Raw genomic sequence first — 23,227 nt, forward strand, 5'->3', positions numbered from 1 at the left:
TATGAATACATCTGTTGTTTAAAGTGGCATTTCTAGGACATTTCAGATATTCTTCACTAATGGGTTAAATTCTAATATCACATGTTGCTCAGGCACCCTCTTGGTGATAGAGGAAGGGCTTCCATACCAACTTCGTAGTTGTTTTTCCCATTCAGAATCTTGAAGCCAGAGGTTGGGGACCCAAAAATGCAAGACCAAGTCTCTGTAGTATAGATTGGCACCATTGGATAGAGCCACAAATGCTGACTTAAAAGAAGTTGCAGCCTCTGGCTCAAGGCTAACACAGACTTGAATCCCCAGTTTATATTGTCACACCCAGTAAAAGATGAAAAAATAATTTATAAGGACTTGAAATGGGTAATTTATTTGGCTTGCAAGCAGTAGGTAAGAAGTGAATACTGTCATTTCAGATTAAGAATGTGTGTTGCTTCCCTGCAGCCATTAATTGTGATCTTGACCCATTGTAATTGTAATATATTGTCTTTAATTTATAACACCAGCTAATCTCCTACCTTTTTCCCACTTTTTCTTGACAGAGAGAGCGGCTGAGAAATATTGAGCGTATTTGCTTTCTCCTGCGAAAGGTGAGCATAAACTAGCCTAGAATTTGTAAAGTTTATGAGAATTAAAGCCATCAAGTGGTGATGTGCATTTGTTTGCTCTTTGAATGATCCTCACACTCGATTGATCATTGGATTCTGCTGCAGAAGTGGAAGTCATGATGACCTTGTAAAGACAGAGTAAGTCAAATTACAAAAGGTTAACATAATAGAGGATTTCTGGATAAGAACTGAAACTTCGGAACATCAGCCCATTCAGTTTGGAACATGCTTTTCGAAGGCGGTGAATTGTTTTGCAGTTGCAGCTTGAGGTGCTTTTATAGCCCTATCAACTGATGATATTGTTGTAGTACAGGCTTTAGAAAAACCCTTTTTTTGAACAGTGGCTTACTATTTGATAAACTCAACATTTCATTAACTACATATTTAAGTTTTTTAATTAATTTTTAATTTTTTAATTCAATAGAAAAGTTGATATAGTATTTATTTTAACTTGATACAAGAGACATGCTGAGTGCTTCAGTTTCTGAGGGATTTGAAGGAGCTGATAAATTGTAGGGTTGATCCATTCATGGGTTACTCATCTGTAGCTTGAAAGAGGGCTTTCATAAACACTCGTTGTTCTCCTGACTCTGTCCCATTGAAGTCAAAATAATCATAGTTCCAAACTACTTTATTCTATATATTCATTTTTCCATAAATTGCCTTCAGCAGAGTAGTAATGGAGACACCTAAATTATTCTGCATTTTTGCTTAGAAAGGTTATCACTGAAGCGTGGACTGCTGACTGCAACCTAATCAAGCTAACTAAATTCAGACATGGTTTTAAGAAACCGATGGCCTCATCCTGAGAGGTTTTGGAAAAGCCAGTGATAGGGATTATTGGTTTGGGGTGATGCAAAGGTATAACTGTGACTCCATGCGGAATCTATGAAGTGTCATTCTCTGATCAGTCAGAACCTGAGTCGTATCTGTTTGGCACCATTATGAGCATGGGGCTGTTAGGAGCCACATTTAAGTACTTACTTAGCCTGTTTATGACACTAGGGATATGAAAATAAGAGAAAATACTTAATTACCAATAGCTTTCCATTATAGCAAATAGGCAGCCAGCCAATTTCAAGCTGTGTCCCGGTTTCTTCAACATAAAGCAACTGGTGAGTGGTAATGTACCTATTAATATATGTGAGCCCAATGGGAATGCCTTGCCTGCATCAGTGTTTAATTTTTATTGAGCCTCAGCCTCACTGTGAATAGCAAAATGGAGCATTTTGGCTAATTACAGACTCTGTATTCATAAGGGATTGGCTTGCTTCTGGTTCACTTAAACAGTTTATTAATTCAGCCTCTTCTTCAGAGTTCTTTGGGGACACATTTGTTTTAATTGAGAGATTATATGCAAGAAGAGGAAGGTGCAATTACTACAGAGAATTGTAGTCTTCAAATCTGACAATCACTAAAAATAGCTTTAGTTTATGTAGTATAAATGATTCACCGTTGGGGAAAATTCTGGAAAAATGGTAAAGAATTGAGTGCCAGCTATATAGATAGAGGAAAATAGCAGTTAGGATGCTTTCAGCAACCACTAAATATATCCCTCATTAGAACATTGTGTGGCTTTAGGTCTGTTTCTCTTTCTATGAAACAACAACATATCTGGTTTTCTATGTCTTGAAGTCAGATAATTCTTTTAAAGGGCTTTGAAAACAGTGATATCTTGCGATTTATGACGTTAGAACTTAATGTTTAGGTTCTGCTGTAAATCTGTTTTTTAAAGAGGTTATAGGTGGGCTATAAAAATATGTTTGGTTTCATTATATCCTGGTTTTAGAAGGGGTTCTTGGGAATTATTAAATGGGCATACAATATGTCATATAAATCTGATCCCAGTGGGCAAAGAGTTTCTTAAGGATGGATTTTTGGTTTTATCTCCAAAATACTTGGAGAAGATTATTAACAAACTGTGACCAGGTATGTGATATGTCACCAGATAGTATATAACTTATTTACGTTTTCCAAAATAGAATGGAGGATGTAATTGTTCTGCAGCCAGGCATTGTCTGACGTTTGGTTTGGGGAAAATGTTTCTCTATCATTAAAACAAGTAGGGATCTTGTGAAGCAGATATATTATGGTGCTGGCATGTGTACATGCATGTACACATAGGTCCATGTTTTTATGGTGCTATAGAATTAGAATTAGATCAGTCTAAGTTTTCTGGTTACTGGAGAATGATTGATTATGTATAAAGAAGCTATGAACTTTGTATAGCCATGGTCAAATCTCTTCTATCCTGAAGTAAATGAGAGGAAGGACTTCTTTTCTGAAGCCAGCACAAAGTGAGGTTCTCTCAGGATACAGGTATCTCATTTCATTCAGTGGTGTGTTTTGGGGGTTTTATATATGGGTTCATGTGCATGCTCGTTAAACTGTTGAATGTCCACCAGTGTCCATTGTGTGGACATTGGTGTGTCATACAAGTGTTACATGATTCACATAGGACATACACTGGTTTTGGCGAATGCTGTGAAGTTTGTATTTGTGCTCTCTTTTTTGCTGAATTGCCTTTGTTTCTCTAAGGATATGATTACATGACACACTACAATGCTGTACAGAGAAACACAAACTAGTTGTGAATGAGCTGTCTTGAGCTAGTGGCAGCAGTACAGTATATAGCAGTACAGGCTTCTTGGGCTCATTAGCCCTGCTGAGGAGTGGGATGGGTGAGGTGTGCCATATAGGTCTACCATGATTTTTGTGATTAAATATTTTGGTGGGATTATTAAAATATACTCAGTTAATATTATATAATTGTAATTGCAGTTGTATTTCAAGAAATCTACCTACCTGATTGATTCCTGTTGGATATACTTATTTTAGCACTAAGGACAATTAGGAATTTCCTAGATTAAAACACGGTCTATTTCATTAATCAACCACTGTAATGTTATTACTTTACCTTTGAGGAAATTTAAATTAAGTTGTGATTAGGTTATGTATCGTAATTTTTTAATTAATCTGATAAATCCTTACAAAGGAGGAGAGTTGATTGAAGTTGCTTCCTGCTCAGCGAACGTATTTCAGACTTCAGTTTGCTCATGCCAAACACTGCTGAACAGTATAAGTGATGTTTCTCAAATTATCAGCAAATACTTGTTTTTAAACCCCATTAAGCTAAAGTAAGAGTGATTTATGAACAGCGAAACTGGAATTGGAACTTACCTTGGAGGGAATTGAGGTAGCTAAAGGACAGACTTCTATTCATTTTCCTACTGTAGTGAAGCATTTTAGTTGTTAGGCATAAAATTCATAAAACTGCAAGTGTAAGAAAATATTGTACCAGAGCTCAATCCTTTTTCTTGATTTTATTTGTTTTTTGGGTTTTGGTTTTTTTTTTTTTTTTTGCAAGTCCCGAAGGGATGATTGGAAGAGAGCAAATTCAGCAAGAAAGCTAACCACAGGTGAGGTGTCATTAGTCTCAAAGATGTTGCAGATGAACTTGAACTGTCTTGAAAAATACAAACAAATAGGCAGACAAAAAACCCTGCAGGGATGAATCTGAATAACCAAACTTAGCCAGTTCAGCACTCCAGTACTAGCAGTAGCAACAGCAACAGTAGATTGTAAATCAGGAGCTGGGGTGTTTAAAAAAAAGCCCACAGCCTCTTCACCTAATCTTTTTTGAAGCAAGTTTTAATGTTTTAGTTAGGAGGTTGGAAGTTGCAAATGCTTCATCTGTTATAGTACTTCTGTCACTGTGGCTTCCAGTGGAGCTGGATCTGCAGTAGTAGTGGTGGCAATTTATTCTGTATTCAATAGTTCTGGTGTTTAGCAGATTCAATTCTGGTTTTACTACTCTACAAAAATAAAAATCTTTTATATCCCATAGTATATACCCTAATACACATCACAGTTATGTTTTACTGTATTTACAGGTTTTGGTAAATAACCAAAACCAATGTTACCTTAAAGAGCAATTACAGAAGACATTCCATTCAGACTGAGGTACTGTAAATAAAATGTAAAACCTAGTGAGCATAATATATTAATTCCAGACACCTGAGTGTCTGCATACAATTTTGTTTTGGTATGTTTCCGTACTTAAATATTCTGTAAAAAAGTCAAAATTACTTACATGTATGAAAGTAACAGTAATTCAGAGGCACGAGTAGTCAGAAGCTTGAAGGGTTGTGGGTTAACACCACAGGTTCGACTGTAGACGGAGCATTCCAAGGAAGAAGATAAGGCTTGATCCTGTGTCTGTGTCATACCTGGTTGTCACTGTTGAATGCACATACTCAAAGCTTGAAAAAACCCCACGATATGTTCAGTGAAACATTACTGAGCTCACTGGATCAGCTAACAGGGAACAAGTTAGCTTTTTAGCTTTTCCTTAATAGCAGATGAAAACAGTATTTTCTGAGTATGGAGGTTCTTCTACTTTACATGTAGATAAATATTATGGGAAGTCAGCATTTTAAAAAAGTAGCCCCATCTTTCCTTGTTTATCTTTATTCAGCTGACAGTTTCTTTCCTGCATATTTTGGAAGAAGGAGACTAACTAATGTGCACTAGAGTAATTGCCATATGAAATAATTTTTGCACTTGGACCTTGCTAGGTTCCAGACCTTCACCTACCAGTAGCTCCTACCATTCTCTGCATGCAGCAACTACAGGGGACATGTGCGTTTGGAGAGTATCAGGTGTCACAGCAGCTGATTTCAATTGACTGATCATATTCTTTTCTTCTTGATAAATTTGTTGGTTATTATGATGATCACTCTTTCCATTGTTCTGCCTCATAGTCACTGGCAAGCCTGAGTTAATGTGATGGATTTTAAGTGTGTGTTTCTGGGTATGTCGGTTGATTGCTTCATCATGGATTTAAGGATTTATAGATGTGTGGCATTCTTTTAGCCAGTCTGCAGGCTGATAGTCATTAGCAGAGTACTTCTGTAAGCCTATAGCATGGTTCATTAAAACACTTAATGTAAGGTTATATAAGCAAATTTAGCAAATGTGATGTATAATCACAAGAAATTTTTAAAGTGGTGTGTATCCATCCATAAATTAGAAGGAATCATACTTTCTTCCTGGGCTTGAAAAATCTCATAGGCAGAAACTACAGCAATAATACAATTAGTTTGTTGCAGAACTGGGAATAGCAGCAACAGTTTTACCTTTTGTAGTGCTATACATTTTTTACAACCTCAGTAAAGATGTTTTAATTCCTCATGTAGTTAGACGTGACAGAAATAGAAAATGTTGCAGCATAACCACACTAGAGGGATAAGTGTGCAGGGTAAATACATACCAGGTTTGTGGTATGCATTATGCATTATATTCAGCACATCCTAACCGGTAGTCAACATTTTGTCTTTGAAGTTTAGGTGCTTGTGTTATCTGAGAGGAAAACAGAATTTTTAGTCTAGGCAAAAGGAATTTTTGGTCTGTGGAAATAGCAGTGGTATTCTGCCTTGCAGGACAAAGAGGCTGATGTATCCAGAGTTCTGATAAGCTGCTGCTGTCACAAAGATCATGAAGGGAACAAAAAATGGCACCATATGACATTTTTTCCCGTTAACAGTGATTGTTACAATGATGGAGCACATGAACTTTGTCCACTCTCATTAGAGACCAAAGAGTTCATCATTGCTACTGGTTTCTCAGTACATGTTGTATTTCTTGATGTATCTAATGCTTTCTCTTTTCATACCTCATCAATATGATGAAACTGCTGAGTTTTGACTAATCATCTGGGCAGCAGGAAAACTGTCAGGAGACCCTTCCTACTGAGTGACTGGGAGCATAAACCCTAATCAAGAGGATAACTTCTGAAGAATGAATATAGAATTATGTGTATAGAAAACATACTGCAGGTACCCAGGTAGTTATGCAATACTTTGTCTCCCTATGACTCAATACAATACAGAAGCTTGTACCCAACCAGGCATTGCTGTGTATAAAATGATTTAAGTAAATACTATGTATTTTAAAAATTATTTTTATCATATAAAATGCTTTTTTTTTTTCTTCAATCTTTGCACTGCAATTCAGTGGTTCAAAACAGAGTTGGTTTATATCAAAAAGCTTTCTGAACATCCCTGGATTTAGGAAGGGTTCGACTTCAAGTTTGATATTTATGCTTATCGTTCATCTCTAAGATTGAACTACAACAAAAGTAGCTGTAATAGCCCTCTGTGGGCACTCTCGGTCCCTCCTTGACATTGACAGCTTGGAGCAATCTCTGTTTATCGCTCTGAGATGAGAAACGTGTTGATATTCAAGCATAAACCCATGTGGAGTAGGCCTGGACTTAGATTTGGATTTGAAGTTCTTATAATTTAGACACCATTTAGATAAAAACTGTGTAGTGCATTGTTGGTGGTTATGACCAAATATGTCCGAATTTGTGTAGAAATTCCCAGTGAAACTCAGGACAAACCACAAAGGTCAAACTCGGAGTAGAATGAGGGGAAGAAATACAAGTTTTTGATTAGACAATTCAGCATATGTCTTTGTAGCACTTCACTTGAGCTAGTAATGCTTTACTGCTTGGAAAATCATCATTTTCTTCCCTTTGGGTCTGGCCATTACTGGAAGAGGACTGTGTCATGAAGGAAGGTGGCTTGTACATACTTCCAAGAAGTCGGGGTGCCTTTTGATCAGATCGCAGTTTCATCTCTAGTTTTATCAACGTCTGAACTTTCTATTAACTGGCTTGATAAACCATACGAATATGAAACAGTTGTTGAGTAATCCTTTTTTTAGAGGTTTAAACATATGATCTGTTATTGGGACTACAGTGATATTCTGAATTAACATTATCATATGAAAGATCTTCACATTTTAAGGGTGTCTTCAGTAAATTCAAAAGGCTGGTTTCAGGATGTTCTATTTGTCGTCTTTCTGGAAGAAAATATAATACAGGAGCAAATCTGCTTTTGTAGTGATTAGGTGGATATTCTGCTGTCTACGTTTTGCTGCTCTTTGAATTTTGCATTCTTTTTTTATTTCCTTAGTTGGATACTTTGATCTTTTAAAGTCCCTATTGTGCTTCAGCCAGAGATTCCTTTCAGCAAGACTTGGCTCTCCTTTTCTATTCTGTTTTCATTAGTGTTTCTGTTACAGCAATGCTTCCAGACTCGAGTAAATAATAAAACCTTATTGTGCCAGGTGCTACAAAAAACACATGGTAATAAATATGAAGAGCATTTGTTTACACTCACAAGGCATGTATGCAGCAGGAAAGGAAAGGTGGTGCAGCTGATCTGATGATAGAGATCTTGTTTTCAGAGAGCCTACTTAGTTTTCTTAGCAGGCATAGTCTGAATCTCTTAATTGAAGCTAAAAATGTTTGCTGTTTTTGAGGGGTCTGATGGTTCACTGAGTTAGTAATTGCGTGTAGTCTTTAATCTCTACAGCAGCTGTTCAAATCCAGCCCAGACTGGAATCGGACTCAAACTACTGTAGTCCGATTGATGACTGTTGGGAGTAAAATTATCTTGTGTTGTATGCTTAGAGACTTGTGGTGCTTGCTCTACAGAAATATTAATAAACATAGACAATATGATGAGATAGATCTCTGTCAACATCATAGTGAGTATGAGCTATACCCCCCTGCTATACATATGCACACATAATTAGCTCCTAAGCTGCATCAGAAGAAATTCTAGAGTTTGCATGCAGGCACTGGAATAAAGGATATTGCTGTTTCTAAAGCATTAATTAGATCTGCAGATTTTGTAGGATGTAAACTTGCCATGCTGTACGGATTCTGTCAGTTAGGACTTGGATTGTCAATACAATATCTTTCATAAAACTAAATTCATTTAAGTTCTCTTTGGTTTGAAGTGACCTAGGACTTTTTAAAGTACATTAGACCCTGAGCATGTGTGAGAGACATAAAACTGGTAAGCATGTATTTCAGTACTCAGTACTTATTTGAAAGATACTGCTCAACTAAAGCCAACTTTCTTCTGGCCTTCAGAGTGGCTCTGACAAGGTCTTTTTATATTAGGAATGAGTAACTTTTTACACTCTAAGGATAAAATTTGAAGTTAGCTAAAAATGTATTAGTATACAATTTTTAGTTTATGGAAATCATGACTTATGGATGAGTTATTTTTAGACAATTTTGGTACAACATCTCGTTAGTCAAAACAGGTGTGAGATAAATTTTAAATCTGCTGTTCCTGTAAACAGCGGGGCTGCCCTTAGGTTGAACAAGTGAAAGAAAGAAGGATGTAGCTTGACAGGGGAAGTGGGGATACGGGAAAAGCAAGTAAAATATTTTTAACGGAAGTATTATACACTTTCAATAGCTCTGTGTTGGTTTAATTGTTTTCTGCAGCTTGCCTAAAAGAGGATGGAGTTAACGTATTGGTAGTGATTCACGCTTGATTGATAGAGATTTTGTTTGCATCCAGAAACATGAGGGACATAACAATTTTCCCCGAATCTTGCAATAAATTTGCAGTATAGACAAAACTTAGGCCTTCAGTACCCTTGTTGTGGAGGCGCCTTTTCCTCTTTTGCACTGATAGGAAATTCGCTACAGATCATCTAAAAGCTTCTCTCCTTCCCTCTCTTAAGTCTTTTATGCCTACTCTTTTGTTACATTTATTATCTATGAAGTGTGGAATGGGATAAAATGGGGGTGTGCCCTATTCAGTCAGTCTCTTGGGCACCCACATAGTTCTAATTTCATCAGAAAGAGTGGAACTTGGCATGGTAGCTGTTTTGCAGAACTGATGGTAGAACTGGGACCAAAGAGCTGGCAGGATTTATGCTTTATGCACAAATAATCCCATAAATGTTGCTTGACTAGAGATAGTGCATCTCTTCTTCACACGTTTTATTGTAAATATATCAGGTTCATATTTACTAGAAAGGTATTACTATTGCAATAAAAGTACTGAACATAATCCCTTTCGTCCTTTCCTTGTATACAGTACCCTATCTGGAAAGAAAGTCCGTAAGGTAGGACTTAAGAACTTAGAGGAAGTACAGTATTTCTGGCAGGCAATTCATTCACTACTGATGCTCGTTTATTATATGCATTGTGCCAGCACTATTTTTAGTGAAATTTACAAGTTCCTGAATTCAGCACTTTTCAAAAGTTAGAACATAACAATTGTTATTTTTAGCAGTCATTACCTAAGGATGTCTGTCTGCTTACCTAAGGATAATGAAAAGATATATCCTGCTGTGCCTGCACAGTTGTTCAAAGCAGGGGTAGATCGTAAGGGGAAAAGTTACAAAACTATTGCAAGCCTAAGAGTGAAGGGTTCAAACTTGTCACTCAGTCACAGTTTGGTCCTTACCCCCCTTTTACTCCAGGGAGGAAGTAAGGTTTGCCAGCGTGATGCCTGATCGAAATTGCAATATCTTTTGAAGGGAGATACATATGGCTATTTGTAATATTATTACTCATGAAAATATTGATGTATAAAACTATTTCAGGTTAACCAACTGTATTTTGCTGTTAATCTCATCTTTTAAATGTTTATTCAATAATCAAAGTGGCAAACAAAGTATCACCCTGTAATAGACAACCTCTTGCCTTACAATTCAGCTTCTTCCAGTACTGTTCTGGAGGATATGTAAACATATGCCCTTACAGTATCGGAACATCAAAAGTAACAGTAGAATAAGGCTGAAGATGCAGCAAAAATGTATATGAGTAACTGTTGCCTGAAATGTACTCCTGAGAGCAGTGTACTTCTCAGCTGCTTGGGGTAATATAATTTATGCATCTGTTCCTCAGAGCTGTGTTGAAGATATTGGCAAAATTTGACTTGCTAATGGACTGTATTTGCTCTAATTTGGTATGCAATAAAGTAAATATTTGCATTTTAATAAAACTAAAGAAGTTGGGGTTAAATCGAATGTCACTGTTATGTTTAGCAGAATGTTCATTGTGTATTTAAGTCAGGATCAGACCCTATAAAGCCTCTGTGCAATTACAAAAAGCAATAGAATACCTAAAAATAGAGTGCAATGATTTTACATCATACCTGTTGTATGGATGAAAATTGTTTCTGCTGGGAGTTAAATGTCCTACCTTGCATTTAGATGCTGATGTTTCCAATAAAGCTGTTAGAATAGCAGGGCAGGGATTGTCTTTACCATGTCTGCACTGTACCAAATCTGCTTCCTCAGATTGACAGTCTTTACATGCCAGATATAGAAACAGCCCTTTAGTGAACACGTAGTTTTTAGCATTTATGAAACTGTCAGTCTTAGGCAGACCCCCGGGAGAAGGCCTGAGGGCCCTTCCTGTGCCGTGCAGATGGCTGAACTTCATTTTAATGATCACTGAGACTTCTGCATTCATGGACCTGCCTGTGAAATGAGGGTCTGGTTTTCTAGATCCTAATGAACAGCTGTGGTACTCATTTGTCATTCTCGCCAGTTTTGGGCGAGCAGAGAAAGACAGCATGAGCTCTTGGAATAACCCAGCTGCAGGGCGTCCTGGCTGGTTGTGTCTGAAATACAATAGTGAGGTAGGGCAGGAAAGTGTTTGTTACCCTGTTTCGTGTCAGTGTTGTGAAAATTAGAGAAGTTTGCACTCCAGGGTTGCTAACCCAGCTTCTGTTACTGTTTCTGAATTAACATTAAAAAAATAAAGGCTGTGAAGATATCTCCTGATCCCTGCTGAGTGGAAAAGAACAGTTAGCAGAGGAGATACACTTGTAAGATCACAGCACATCTGCCTTAATGACATGCCTTCCAAGGACAGGGCACTTTTTGAACTGTGCTGGTGCCCTGCAGACCTTATAGTGGAGAAGTCTTTTTTTAAATCCGTTTCATAACCTCTTTACCTGTTGGCTATTATGACCTCCCATAGGCTCTGCAATACAGAAATATTTATAGATGTTCTTGATGAATGTCCCATAAAGACCTGATCTTCCTCTGTCACTCTTGTTAAAGTTATTATTTGTATTATGACAAAGCTTAAATATTCTAGTCATAAACTAGCTCCAGTGGAATCTATAGATCTTAAATATAGTTATCCCCATGTTGCAGAAGGCAAAAATGAGACAATGAAAAGTGAAATGATAGGCCTAAATATAGACATGTTTAGTAGCTGAGATGGAAAGAGCATCCAGGAGTCCTGTATTTTAATATTAAATCTGGTACTGTGTTACAGATGGATATGGAGTGCTTTGTGAGAACGATAATTAGGTTCTTTGTGTTATTCATTTCATTGTCTGGTATTTGTGCTGTGGAGTGACTTATGTTCACATCCACTTAATACCGTTTAAAGAAATTCCAGTAGTGCATTAGAATAATGAAATTTCCTTTACAAAGCATTGGCTTTGTGCTGCTTTGCTTCATTGTGATCCAGAAAGGTGGAGGGGTTAAAACACAGATGTTATATCCTTTCTTTTATTTCTGCTCTGTATTTGGTCCATAATATTGAGTCTTGCATGCGTGCACCATTGCTCTCCCCCAGATAAAATGTAAAGCTGTATATGTGAACTTAGTAGGTTCAGCTGCAGGTTGTTCTCTCCCTGGAAACATTCAAGGTCAGGTTGGACGGGGCTCTGAGCAACCTGATCTAGTTGAAGATGTCCCTGCCTACGGCAGGGGGGTTGGACTAGATGACCTTTAGAGGTCCCTTCCAACCCAAACTATTCTGTGATTCTATGATTCTTTTGATGATCTGGAATCCATTTTCCAGACATTTTCTTTTCAGCTAGTTGCATACATCTATGTAGCAAACTGCTAAATACTTCTAGCGGTTTGCATAACATGGTTTTGAATTACTTAAAATGCTTTGGTTATAGGTTTGTGTTATAACAATTTTAACTACGCAACTGAATTTCTAAGTGATTGCTATAAGCGACTAGAGAACAGAGCTTGCAGAGACACGAGCAAGTGTGGATTTTAACAGGAGAATTGAAAGAAATTGAACCTGAAAATTTGGACTGAAAACCTTAGTATTTTTACTGTGACAGCATTGTATTGGGCTCGAGGGCAGCTTTCAGAGGAGGTTTTGGAAGTCAAGTAACTCAAATAATTTAAAGTAGATTAGAAAGATACACTAGAAAATGTAAGTGGGAAGCCTTCCTGTATTTCAACAGTAAATTTAATGTGTTTCATGTGTTTGATCAATGCAAGCAGTAAGTTTAAAACTGTTGCAAATGTTAAGACGTATGGTCTGTGTGTTTAAATTATACACAGTTGACCCTATTTCTTTAGTTTGTGCAACAGCAGGAGCAAACAGATACGATTTGTTTCAATGTACGTACATTCCACATACGTGCACAGTCTGGGCTAATACACATGCTACTATTTTTCTGTGTGTTTCTGCTTTCTTTTTTTCACTTGCACTACACTTCTGACTTTTGTGGTCTGTGTTGTTCAATTAGGAGAATTTCAGAGTCATTAAATAATCATCTCCCTTTGGTCTCACGATGTCTTTAATTCAGCAGCTGATACTCCCCAGTAACCCAGGTTAGCTCTGGCAGGCTCTATTAGGGTGGGCTTTAAAGTGTAATTAAAATACCTCTTGTGTTCCGAAAACCTTGGGTACATCTGCATCCCCTCTTTCCCTGCTACCGATGAGGACAAATTGTACATGTCAGCTTTAGCAAGGAATATGGAAAAAAGCAGCAAAGTGAGCACCACAGTGACAAGCTGCAGCTACCCTTTAGTGGAAGTGGGTGCGGCAGCATTAACCACTGCGATAAAGCAGCATGCACATAGATCAGGCCTAATTTGGGGCCCTGGAGTGATGCTGTGCATGCATGGTGTTTTCAGTTTCTTGTTGCTTTTGGGTGGATGGAAAAGGGCTTGTGTGTTTGTAAGGTGAACAACTTGTTTCCACTTGGGTAATCACCAGAGCTCTTACGTTACGTGAAGGAGATTCAACCTCCATTTCTCTTCAGGTTTTTTTCTGCCATCTGTGGGAGGAGAAGGCAGGCATTAAGAAGGGAAGTTGTCTCAGCCTCTAACAGCGTAATGAAGACTCTCAGAAACCCTGGGAAGGGTACAGTGTCTAATGGCTGGCAATTTCTGGGTACGGTATAAAATCTGTGGTTACAGTATGGAGGCTGGCATGAGAAGTACTATTGCTGCGTAGCACTCAGGAGTATTGGTCGTAAGCAAAGTGCTGGAAAGAAGCATGAGGTCTTGACATTTCAGAGGCTTAACAGTGACTGGGAAAACAGTTTGATTCACTTGTTACAGCTGATTTTCTAAGCATAGCAGTGATGAAGGGAGATTACTATTCCTGCTATAATATCTTCCCGGTTTTGGTTTCTGTGAGGTATTTTATGTGCCCTGTTCACTGGCGAGACAAACTGTAAGAGTCATTCCATGTAAAAATGATATAATGGTCTGTAAAAGCAAAACTACATTTGAGAAGGAGGTATCCATATGTAATAAACAGAATAACGAGGAAAAGTACTGACAGAAAAAGATGGGTTTATCTTTTGTATAAGAACAACAATATATTTAGGAAATAGGAAACTGAATAAAATGATTTAGGACTGAGCTTCCTGAGATGCCCTTCTGCAGTTGCACTCCACAGAGGTCTTTGTATTCCTGTAAACACAAAGAAGCTGCTGACAGGTTCTTAGCTTCAGTGCTTGTTTTCCCATGCTTTAGTTCAGCCAAACCTAGATGTCTATACACAGCAAAGCCTGCCTTATTTTCTTTGGAATTAGAGGGGAAGAATCTATCTACATGTGCATGTATGTATGTACTACTTTGTATGAGGATGTATTGAATATTTATGGTGAGATGATAACGATATGAGTATGATATCTACCTAAGATCTTACATTTTAAATGCAAATGATGGATTGGGAACAAGGATTTTGAATATTTACTGATATGGATGTTTACTTAAATATGTATATCAGAGCAAAACTTAGAAACGTATAGTAGTTTCTTTCCCTTGCTTACGTTATAGCAAAAGGTGTTTCAGATTAGCAGCATTTTGGTCTAGAAGGTGACTTCCTTTTCAGGCTTCCCTGTGGTTTTCCACAGGTAAATGTCAGCCAGCAGAATTTCTGGTGATAAATTTGTAATGCCATTCATTAGCTTGGGACTCAAAGTGACCAAGTTGCAGCCTTTAAGAATTGTGCTGCTTTGCCAGTTTCTCCTTCAACTCCAAGTTGCGTAACCATCTTGAGACTTCATCTTGAGCAGTGTCAGAAAGCAGAGGTGTTCCTGGTTCAAAATAGAAATATACTGTTTATATCCTAACATGTTTACTATACAGTTTATATCCTAACATGCTTACTGCCTGACAGCTTCATATGCTCTCCCAGAAATGAATTAAAGACATTAGTTTAATTCCTATTGCACTGCTATCTGTATCACAGAAGTTACTATTGCAGTTGACTAGCTCAGCAGAAACAACGAGGATTGGCTGTTGCTTGTTTCTCAAACAGCTTTCTTCTCTCCAGGAGCTGAATCCCGTGTTTGCTAAAGTTGATTGAAAGTTTCCATTGGTTTCAGAGGACATTGTGTTCAAACTGCAGGATGATTCTTACAGCCAAGAACTGAGGCAATGTTATTTTTTAGTTATTTGGTTATTCAGCTATTCAGTTTACCTTTCCTCACAAGCCTTGCTCTTAGTACCTTTCTACACTTTATGCTTTCAATTCTCTCACCTCCTTTTAGATTGTGTCTCTTAGGTAAATTGCCTGAATATAAACTGTAATTGGCTTTGCAGGCTGGGCTTTGTTTGCTTATTTGCATGGATTTCCTTCAGAAACTGTGATCAGCACTGATCCGTTATTTATTTATGTCCACAGGAATGTATCACTCCAAAAAAAGGGTGAAGAGACATAAATGACCCATTTGTGTTCTATCAAAAGCATAGGTAGATTTAAGTTACACCAGAAACTGTGACTGGAAAGTGAGTCTGTTTCTGAGAGTCCACTGCTTCCTTTGTTTCCTTTCTAGCTTCACAGCAAATTTTTTGTTTTGTTTTGTTTTTTATGCGCTGCATAAATTTTCACCACGGGTTTCCTTCCCACCTGTTATTACCAGCCAGCCCACTGATCAGACACCAGGGTTGTGTTCTTGCTAAGTTTGTGGATTGTGTTGGAATCAGAAATCAAATATGTGATAATGAATGTAATATGCTTTTAAGTGTTGTGATGTTTAGTGGGTAGATATACATTATGAAGACCTTTCTTGTCTGCAATTTGTGATGAAGATGAATCATTCTTTGGGGAAAGGTTATAGTCATGTTGTAAATCACATTCTAAAAGTGAAAAAAAAAAAATCCAGCAGTGATAAGTAACTACCATCTGGAAATCTGAACTATGTAATTGTATTATGATTTGTCATCCACATAAGATAAGCTTTTGAGAATGTTTAAGTTGAAGGCGTAGACACAGAGATATCCAAATGTGTTAACTACTTTAGGTAGTGAAGTTAAATGAAAGTAAAAAAAAATATGTTCCATGGGAGGTGGAAAGACTCCTAGAACCAAGAAGATGCAATTCATTGCAGCACAGCTATATGGGAGTAGGTAGGCATTGGGAGTAGCTGTATAGTAGGTTTTACATTGTTTTAAAAAGTAGGGCTCACTTTAATTATTTGACAGATGAAAATGAATTTACATCAAAAGAAGCCCCTCAAATTCTTTTTGTGATTTAACTTTGGTTGATGTAGCTCCAAGATGCAGCAAGGGATGCAGATGAACTGTGTATGGGATTGTCTAGCTTTGAGAAATATGTACTGCTGGAAATTGATCTCTTCTATGACTTGAATGAAGAAGAGAAATAGAGATTTCCGAGAAAAGGCATTGGAAGAAAACAAGAGAGGAATGCCAGCTAAGAAATGGAAAAGCAGTGAAAAAAGAAAAATGCCGTTAGAAATAACTACTCTGAATCAACATCACATAAATTTCTGTTTCTGCCAGCTGCCCCCTCACTTTCTCTTTTAATAGAAAGAATCATCTTGGGTCTGAAACAAGTAGTGTGGGGAGCCATGTATTTACTAAGAAAGTGAGTTTCCTGTCTTAGTGGGTTTTAGCTCGCAACACTGACTGAGTAATGGATTTGATCTCTTTAGGGTGTATATAACATATCAAAATGGTAGAAGCAGCCTTTTTCGAAGGATGCTCCTCCAATATAGAAATGAAGCTTCAGTAATAGCTTTATTATTTCCTTTCTGAATGCATCAGTAATGAAACTTACTTCTTTAAGACCTCTTTTACAGGTATTCATTTAGTCTCACAATGGTTCAGTGAGGGAGACAGTAGTATAAGCTACATTTTGTAGACAGAAATCTGGAGCACCAGCTAAGACAGTAAATTATTTGTCCCGTGCCTCTCAACAAGCCCCTGGGGTACAGCCATGGTTAGAACCTGGACAAACCTGGCACTTCGTCTTGCGCTCATTGCTCCTAGACAAGCTGTCTGTCAACTGAGGTATGTCGAGGGACAGACAGAGACACACAGGAGACTTGCAGAGATGGTTTGTTTTCTGAAAAACTGCTTAGGTGACTAAAATCAGAGGTGTTTTACTGACATCTGTTATTTCTGTTCCTTTCCTTTTAGCTGGTGTTGCCGGAGTACTCTATCCATAGTCTTTTCTGCATAATGTTTTTGTGCGCTCAAGAGTGGCTCACACTGGGGTTAAACATTCCTTTGCTTTTTTACCACTTCTGGAGGTAAGCCCATCTTTTATATGCTGACTGCTTGTTAGCCTTATTTGCCAACTCAGCACACATGCAGATTGTATGAACTATGAAGTGCAGTGACAGGAGGAGGGCTGAATATCTTTTGCCTAGAAGCTTTTGCCTATGAGCAGCTGAAACTTACATTTCCAGAGAAAAAGTAAATATTTTTCATAAACATTTAGGATGGGTAAAGAAAACACATAATAATGTAAATGTGGCTTTCAGTTACTAACTTAGATAAATATTCCAAAGGGTGTCAGGATGTACTCACCACAACTGAATGAAAACTTGGAAATGAAATACACTGGAATCTGAAAGTGGAACTTGGTGAGGCTCTAAATACTTCACAGATAGGGAGTTGTAAGGCAGTTCATATCTGAACGGTCTTGGACCTATTCATTCAGCCCTAGCAAGGAAAGTTTTTCATTGGAGTTGTGAAATAGAGACTGGGCAGGTTGACAGAATTTTGCTTCTCATCTTCTTTGGCAGCTTTATGCTTTTTTTTTGCAGTATAAAATAAGTTGTTTCTTGCTGTACAGTAGAGAATATCTGTTCTGCAAGAGAGGTCTCTCTTAGAGACTCTTGGAGTAGGGATTGCAGTAGATGAAGAGCTGTTGTCTTCACCCTGCCCACGTGAAAAAGGGGGGAGTGTTTCCGCTCTGGATCTCTGCTATGTGCTTATATTTGCTGAGGGGCTTTCAGAGTTGATCATGTAAGACCTGCTGTTTAGCAGCTTTAATGTTTTCTGGACAGGCATTGCAGCTGCTACTGCTGCATCCTCCTCTGCATTCTGGTGAGGATCAGCCTTCTGTTGCCTCTGAAGATAAGCAAGAGACATCAGTTTTTGTGGTTGTCGGTCTGAAGTCTTCACTAGTTTTGCATTTCCACAATGTTTGTAAAAGCACAGATGATTTTTGTCTGTCGGGGTCTCTTTGTGTTACGAAGATACATATGGCAGCAGATAGCTCCTGTTGTGAAGTAGCTTGAAGAATAATTCTGTAAAGAAGGAAAAAACATTAACTCAACCAGGAACTAAAAAGTAGTAGCTTTTGTACACTATTTTCTGCAAAAGGCTGGTGGTAATGCAGAGTCATATGATAAAGTGTATTATTCAGAAGTTAGAGTCACAGTCTAGTTCTCAGAAAGCTAAGTGGAGTGAAGCTACGAGTGCTTTTTTCCCTATTGGTGGGGTGCAATAAAAATAATGTTTTTTGGTACTGTTTTACTAAGGTTTAACAACCAAAGTGTGACAATAATACTGGTTTTAAAATTAAAAAAAAAAAAAATTGTATTTTATATCCAAGGTGAAAATGATCAGACTCTAAGTAATGATATCAACCTTTGGAGAGAACTTTTGATTTTCTTTGTTTCCATGGTTCTCCATATGCTTTGCCCTAATTACTCCATAATTTCTGCTGTTTTAACCACAGACAGGTTTGGGTTCATTGTGAAAGTTCTGCACAAAACCATGGGAAGATACTGTGTAATATCTTCATCCCAATGAAGATAATTAAGCAAGGTTTCACCTGTGTTCTCTGTAAAAGAATTTGCAGCGTTATTAGAGATTGTAAGTGGATGTGACTAATATTGGAAAGGAGGAAGGGAGGAAGGCAAGGTTATTAAGAGAACATTTACTTTCAAAGTTTGCTGGTGGTCACTTGTATGGGGGTTTTATATCTATCTGTCTGTCTGTCTATCTATCTATAAGCAATCCCAGCAATCTTCAGTGGTTACATTACTATTTCAAAACAACAGAAATGACAATATTTCATCTGATTCATGCTGATCTTAAAGCAGTTCATTAACTTTGTTGAGGACTTCTTTTTTTGGTTTGCTTTTTACTGCAACATAACTGAGACAAAAGCTCCTTTGCCAAAAAAGTTCTTTAGTCAGGATTTTCTCAAACATCCAGTCATTGCTGAGAATGATTAGAAATTTCTCCTACGTAAGAAGAAAAACATTTTCCAACAAAAATCATTTGGATGATAAATTTTTGAGCAGTGCTACGTGTAGAAAACATTAGTCAGCCAGCTGTTATATTACTCCATATTGTCTTTTTTCCTCTTCAGAGTTGGAGGAACTGAGCTATCAGTTGATTGAGACTGTCACCTTTCATCATGTCTGAAATCAGTTGTGTAGATGCAATTAAAGCCCAGTAATCCTTCCTCCATGCTATGATCACAAGCTGCCACATATTGCCACTCACAATATGTAAGTTATTAGTGAGTAAGCCAGAAATAACTATATAAGAAGGGGGAATGTTTCGATCTGAAGAATCAATAGAACACAGACAGTCCACATTCATGAATTTCTTGGTTCTATAAGAACGTTCTGGTTAGGCTAGCGTCCTGATTTTTAACGCTGTCCGGAAATAGAGGCTTGAAAAAGAGAGGAAAATTCCTCCTGTATCATGGAAGATGGTTGTCTTCTGAGCTGGTGATCAGGAGGGTATATATCTGCACATATTTAAAACAGAATGTTACAGAGTCATTCTAGATGTCTTCTCCTGCTCTTTCAGGTATTTTCGTTGCCCAGCAGATAGTTCAGAGCTAGCATATGATCCACCTGCAGTCATGAATGCAGATACTTTGAGTTACTGTCAAAAAGAGGCCTGGTGTAAGCTAGCTTTCTATCTCCTTTCCTTCTTCTACTATCTGTACTGGTAAGTCTGGTCATTTCACTAAGGAAATAGTAGCTGCTTTTCATTTGACATGTCAAATTGTATTTAGGAATGACTGGAACCAATTGGGTCATTTCCTTAGTCTTATAAAACTTACTTCTGATCTTGATTCAGGGAAGCATGCCCACTTAGAGCAGCATGTGCACATATCTGCTGACACCTCAGTACAGAATATTAAGCATTTTATCTAAGGCCTGACCCAGGCCCCAGGGCCAACCCAAGGTGAAAATTTTTGCTGCTCTGCATTGTCTCTTAGAATGGGTGAAATAAAAAATGTTATGATAATGAAATTACATCAAATAAAAATTATAATGTTCTTATGATTCAAGAGAATCATAAGAAAAATACTACGCCTACTGGTGTAGTGAAGCTCAAGATGGTAAGTTAATGGGTAGGTAGACAGTAGGTAGGAACATGGGATGCACCATGTCTGTAGTCATTCCTACAGCCTCCCTTTCATTACAGGGTAAGCCTGTGTGTGGTCCAAACCCCTAATTTAAATACATTCTTGAAGATATGTACCCCAGTTGTGTGTTGTCTCCCCTGCCCCTTTCAGCTGTCAGATGTCCTTAGTGCACTGTCACAAATGCCCAGTGCAAGAATATGTAAGGATCATACTTAAGGTAAGGCCTTGGCAGAATCCCTGTGCTTTTAGTCACCCCTGTAATCACACCATAAAACTACTTGACAACAAAGGTTAACACACTTTAAATGGAGTTGTTGTTTTACGATGCCTTTCTTCTACTCCTTCTTCCATAATGTATTTGCCTAGCATAGAGTGCCTCTTCAAGCCAGTCTTGCATGCAGTAATCCCTCTGTAAGGCAGGTTTTTATACTAGTGGAAGAAGATAAACGTTATTTCTCCTTTGATCACTGGTCCGTTATCTGTTCTGTTGTTCCCTGTATCTTGAGAAGTCATTGCTGCAGGTTGTTGTTTCTCAATATTACTTTTAAATATTATTGACAACAAAGTTTTCTGACCAAATGTGCATGTGTATGTGCCTGTGTCTGCATACATAAGAGGGAAAGAAAGTAGAAGGGCCTAGACTCACTGAAGCTGGTAGGTGCCTAACTCACACTGAGATGGATGGGGCATGAGAGTCTGAGCCAGAGTTTAACATCCAGTAGCTTTGTGGGTTTGGGCTGAGCGCCTTTGCCCGCCAGTCCTTTTCATGGGGGCGAGAGTGAAAAGCATGGCAGTTGTGCTAGACAAGCTCTGTTGGTAGTGCAAGGAGAGATGGCAAGGCATGGCTGGAGAGAGAAGCATTTTTACCTCCACATTTTTGTGTTGGCTAAAAGACCCTGTCAAAGTCAGCTGTGTAGCGTGGTCTAGCATTTCTGCTGGGACTCTACTGCTGTGTAGCTTCCTCTGAGCCCTGCTTCTTTCATTCTAAAATGTGGCCATAAGCCAAAATCCACTGCCTGGTGCTAAATAAAGGAGTATTAATTACATTCAATTTTCCTGTGCTTTCTTGGGTATTGTCAGAATTAGAATTGCAGTAAAATGGAGCCATGGCAATATACTGCGATTTCTTCGCTTTTCAGAGTTGCATTTAATATGTATGGATTCACTCCAGCTGGTGTCTGCATTTTATGTTTCTTCTACTGCATGTGTTTTTTTTCCAAAGGAAAAAAAAAATCCAGTTTCATGGGAAACCTTGCCTGCCCTGCCGAGAGTTGCTGGTTGAAGTTTTAAAGATCAAACACACAAAAGCAAAATGGTTTTGTTTCTTGACTGTTCAAATTCAGACATCAGACTGCACTTTAATAAGCTCAAACACAGCTTGTGGTGCAGTAGGATGTCGATAATGAATTTGTTATTTCTTGAGTGCTTTTTGATACCCATCCTGAATACACCATAATTAAGATGCTTTAGAGAGATAGAAAGAATGCAAAGGAAAGCACAGGCCATTACAGTCAGACCTGAGGAACAGACAGTAAAGGGTTATAAAAATCAAAGTGCTCTGTATGCTTCAAAAGGATACTTTCATATTGTGTCTTTCTTTTACATTCAGCATGATCTACACTTTGGTGAGCTCTTAACTGAAAGATCATCACTAGACTGAAAACAACAAAGGCTGGAGGTGCAAGGATGAGTGAGCCAAGTGAAGCATGATTAAAAAAAAAGCAAAGAGGAAAACTTTGAACCCAAGAAGTAAATAGAGTACGTGAAGGAGAGACCCAGCAAGAAGGAGCAGAGTACCATGGGAGAATGGCTGAGTTAACTGTGTTTATGTCCTGTTTCTCAATGTGTTGCAGTAAATGACTTTCAAAACCCAAACAAAACAAAACAAAAAAAAAATCAACAAGGTGGGCCAAGTTAGACAACTATTCACCTCTCCAGGGATAATGCTGCTTGGTTTAGTGGATTCATTATAAACTATAGTCCCTACTGTCTTCCAGGGAGCAAAATTTCTTTTCTTAATGACTGTTCTGGACTGAGGAAGCAGAGGGCAACATCATCTTACACAGAAAGAACAGCTGTACAACACGTTCTGAAAATGAGCACCGACTGGAGTTCAGATAAGATGTGTGACTGTTCTGCAGGGATGTTCACATGACACTAACCAAACAGGGATGTCGGATCTTGTGGAATTGCTTCAGTGGCTTTTTTCCCACCCGTTACAACAATAACAAAAGAATTTGCAGTTGCAGTGTTCAGTTTTCTAATTGTATGCTATTCCTGTAGGTAAACATCCAGTATATTTCTGTACTTCATTTGTGGTGCACCAATAACATACAGTGATATGTATAAATACATTGGGTATGACCTAGTCATGCCAAGCACTTATCAGAATAGTGTTCCTCTTACTGCAAAAAAAAAAAGATAAAAGCTACAAATATTAAGGAGGATTGTAACATAGGTATTATATTCATGACAATGCTGGATAACAAAATACTGGGCCGGCTAATGGTAGTCTGTAATTCTGTGTTGCAGCTTTATTTCTGCTGTTAAATTTAAGCTGAAACAAATATACAAAATGTTTTTGTCTTGTATGAGGTTCGTATTGAAAGATGTTCAGTTTTTTATAATTTAAAAGTTTTTAAATTCTATCATATCAATCTCATTTAAATTCATATATATGGGCTGTATAACTTTATATATATATGTATATACAAATACACAGCTATATAAATACTAAAATCTATTTGTATTTTAGCTTAATCTGTTTGATTGACAGGTCAAAGACATCAAGTGTCCAGAACTGCTGCTAAATATATTTCAGTGCTGAACTTAGTGGACCAGGGCTGGTTCCCTCAAAGTCACTAAGGTATTTCAATGCAGCCACTGGTGCTCTGGCTAGTAGGCAAGCCTGTAAGATCAAGACTAA

At 37.9% G+C, this 23,227-nt stretch overlaps 1 protein-coding gene across 2 annotated transcripts in view; it reads left to right on the forward strand.

Moving 5' to 3' along the window:
• CNIH3 (cornichon family AMPA receptor auxiliary protein 3) overlaps positions 1 to 22,972 on the forward strand; it is a 55,702-nt gene extending 32,730 nt beyond the window's left edge. For both annotated transcript variants that reach the window (XM_076334652.1, XM_076334653.1), the window contains exons 3-6: positions 537 to 584; positions 17,094 to 17,206; positions 19,734 to 19,877; positions 21,911 to 22,972. In XM_076334652.1, coding sequence (XP_076190767.1) covers positions 537 to 584; positions 17,094 to 17,206; positions 19,734 to 19,877; positions 21,911 to 21,938 — 333 coding nt within the window. In that variant the 3' untranslated portion in view covers positions 21,939 to 22,972. The remainder of the gene's footprint in view (positions 1 to 536; positions 585 to 17,093; positions 17,207 to 19,733; positions 19,878 to 21,910) is intronic.
• The last annotated feature ends 255 nt before the right edge of the window (positions 22,973 to 23,227 follow it).

This window comes from Aptenodytes patagonicus, chromosome 3 (genome assembly GCF_965638725.1).
Source record: "Aptenodytes patagonicus chromosome 3, bAptPat1.pri.cur, whole genome shotgun sequence".
Classification (NCBI taxonomy): domain Eukaryota; kingdom Metazoa; phylum Chordata; class Aves; order Sphenisciformes; family Spheniscidae; genus Aptenodytes; species Aptenodytes patagonicus.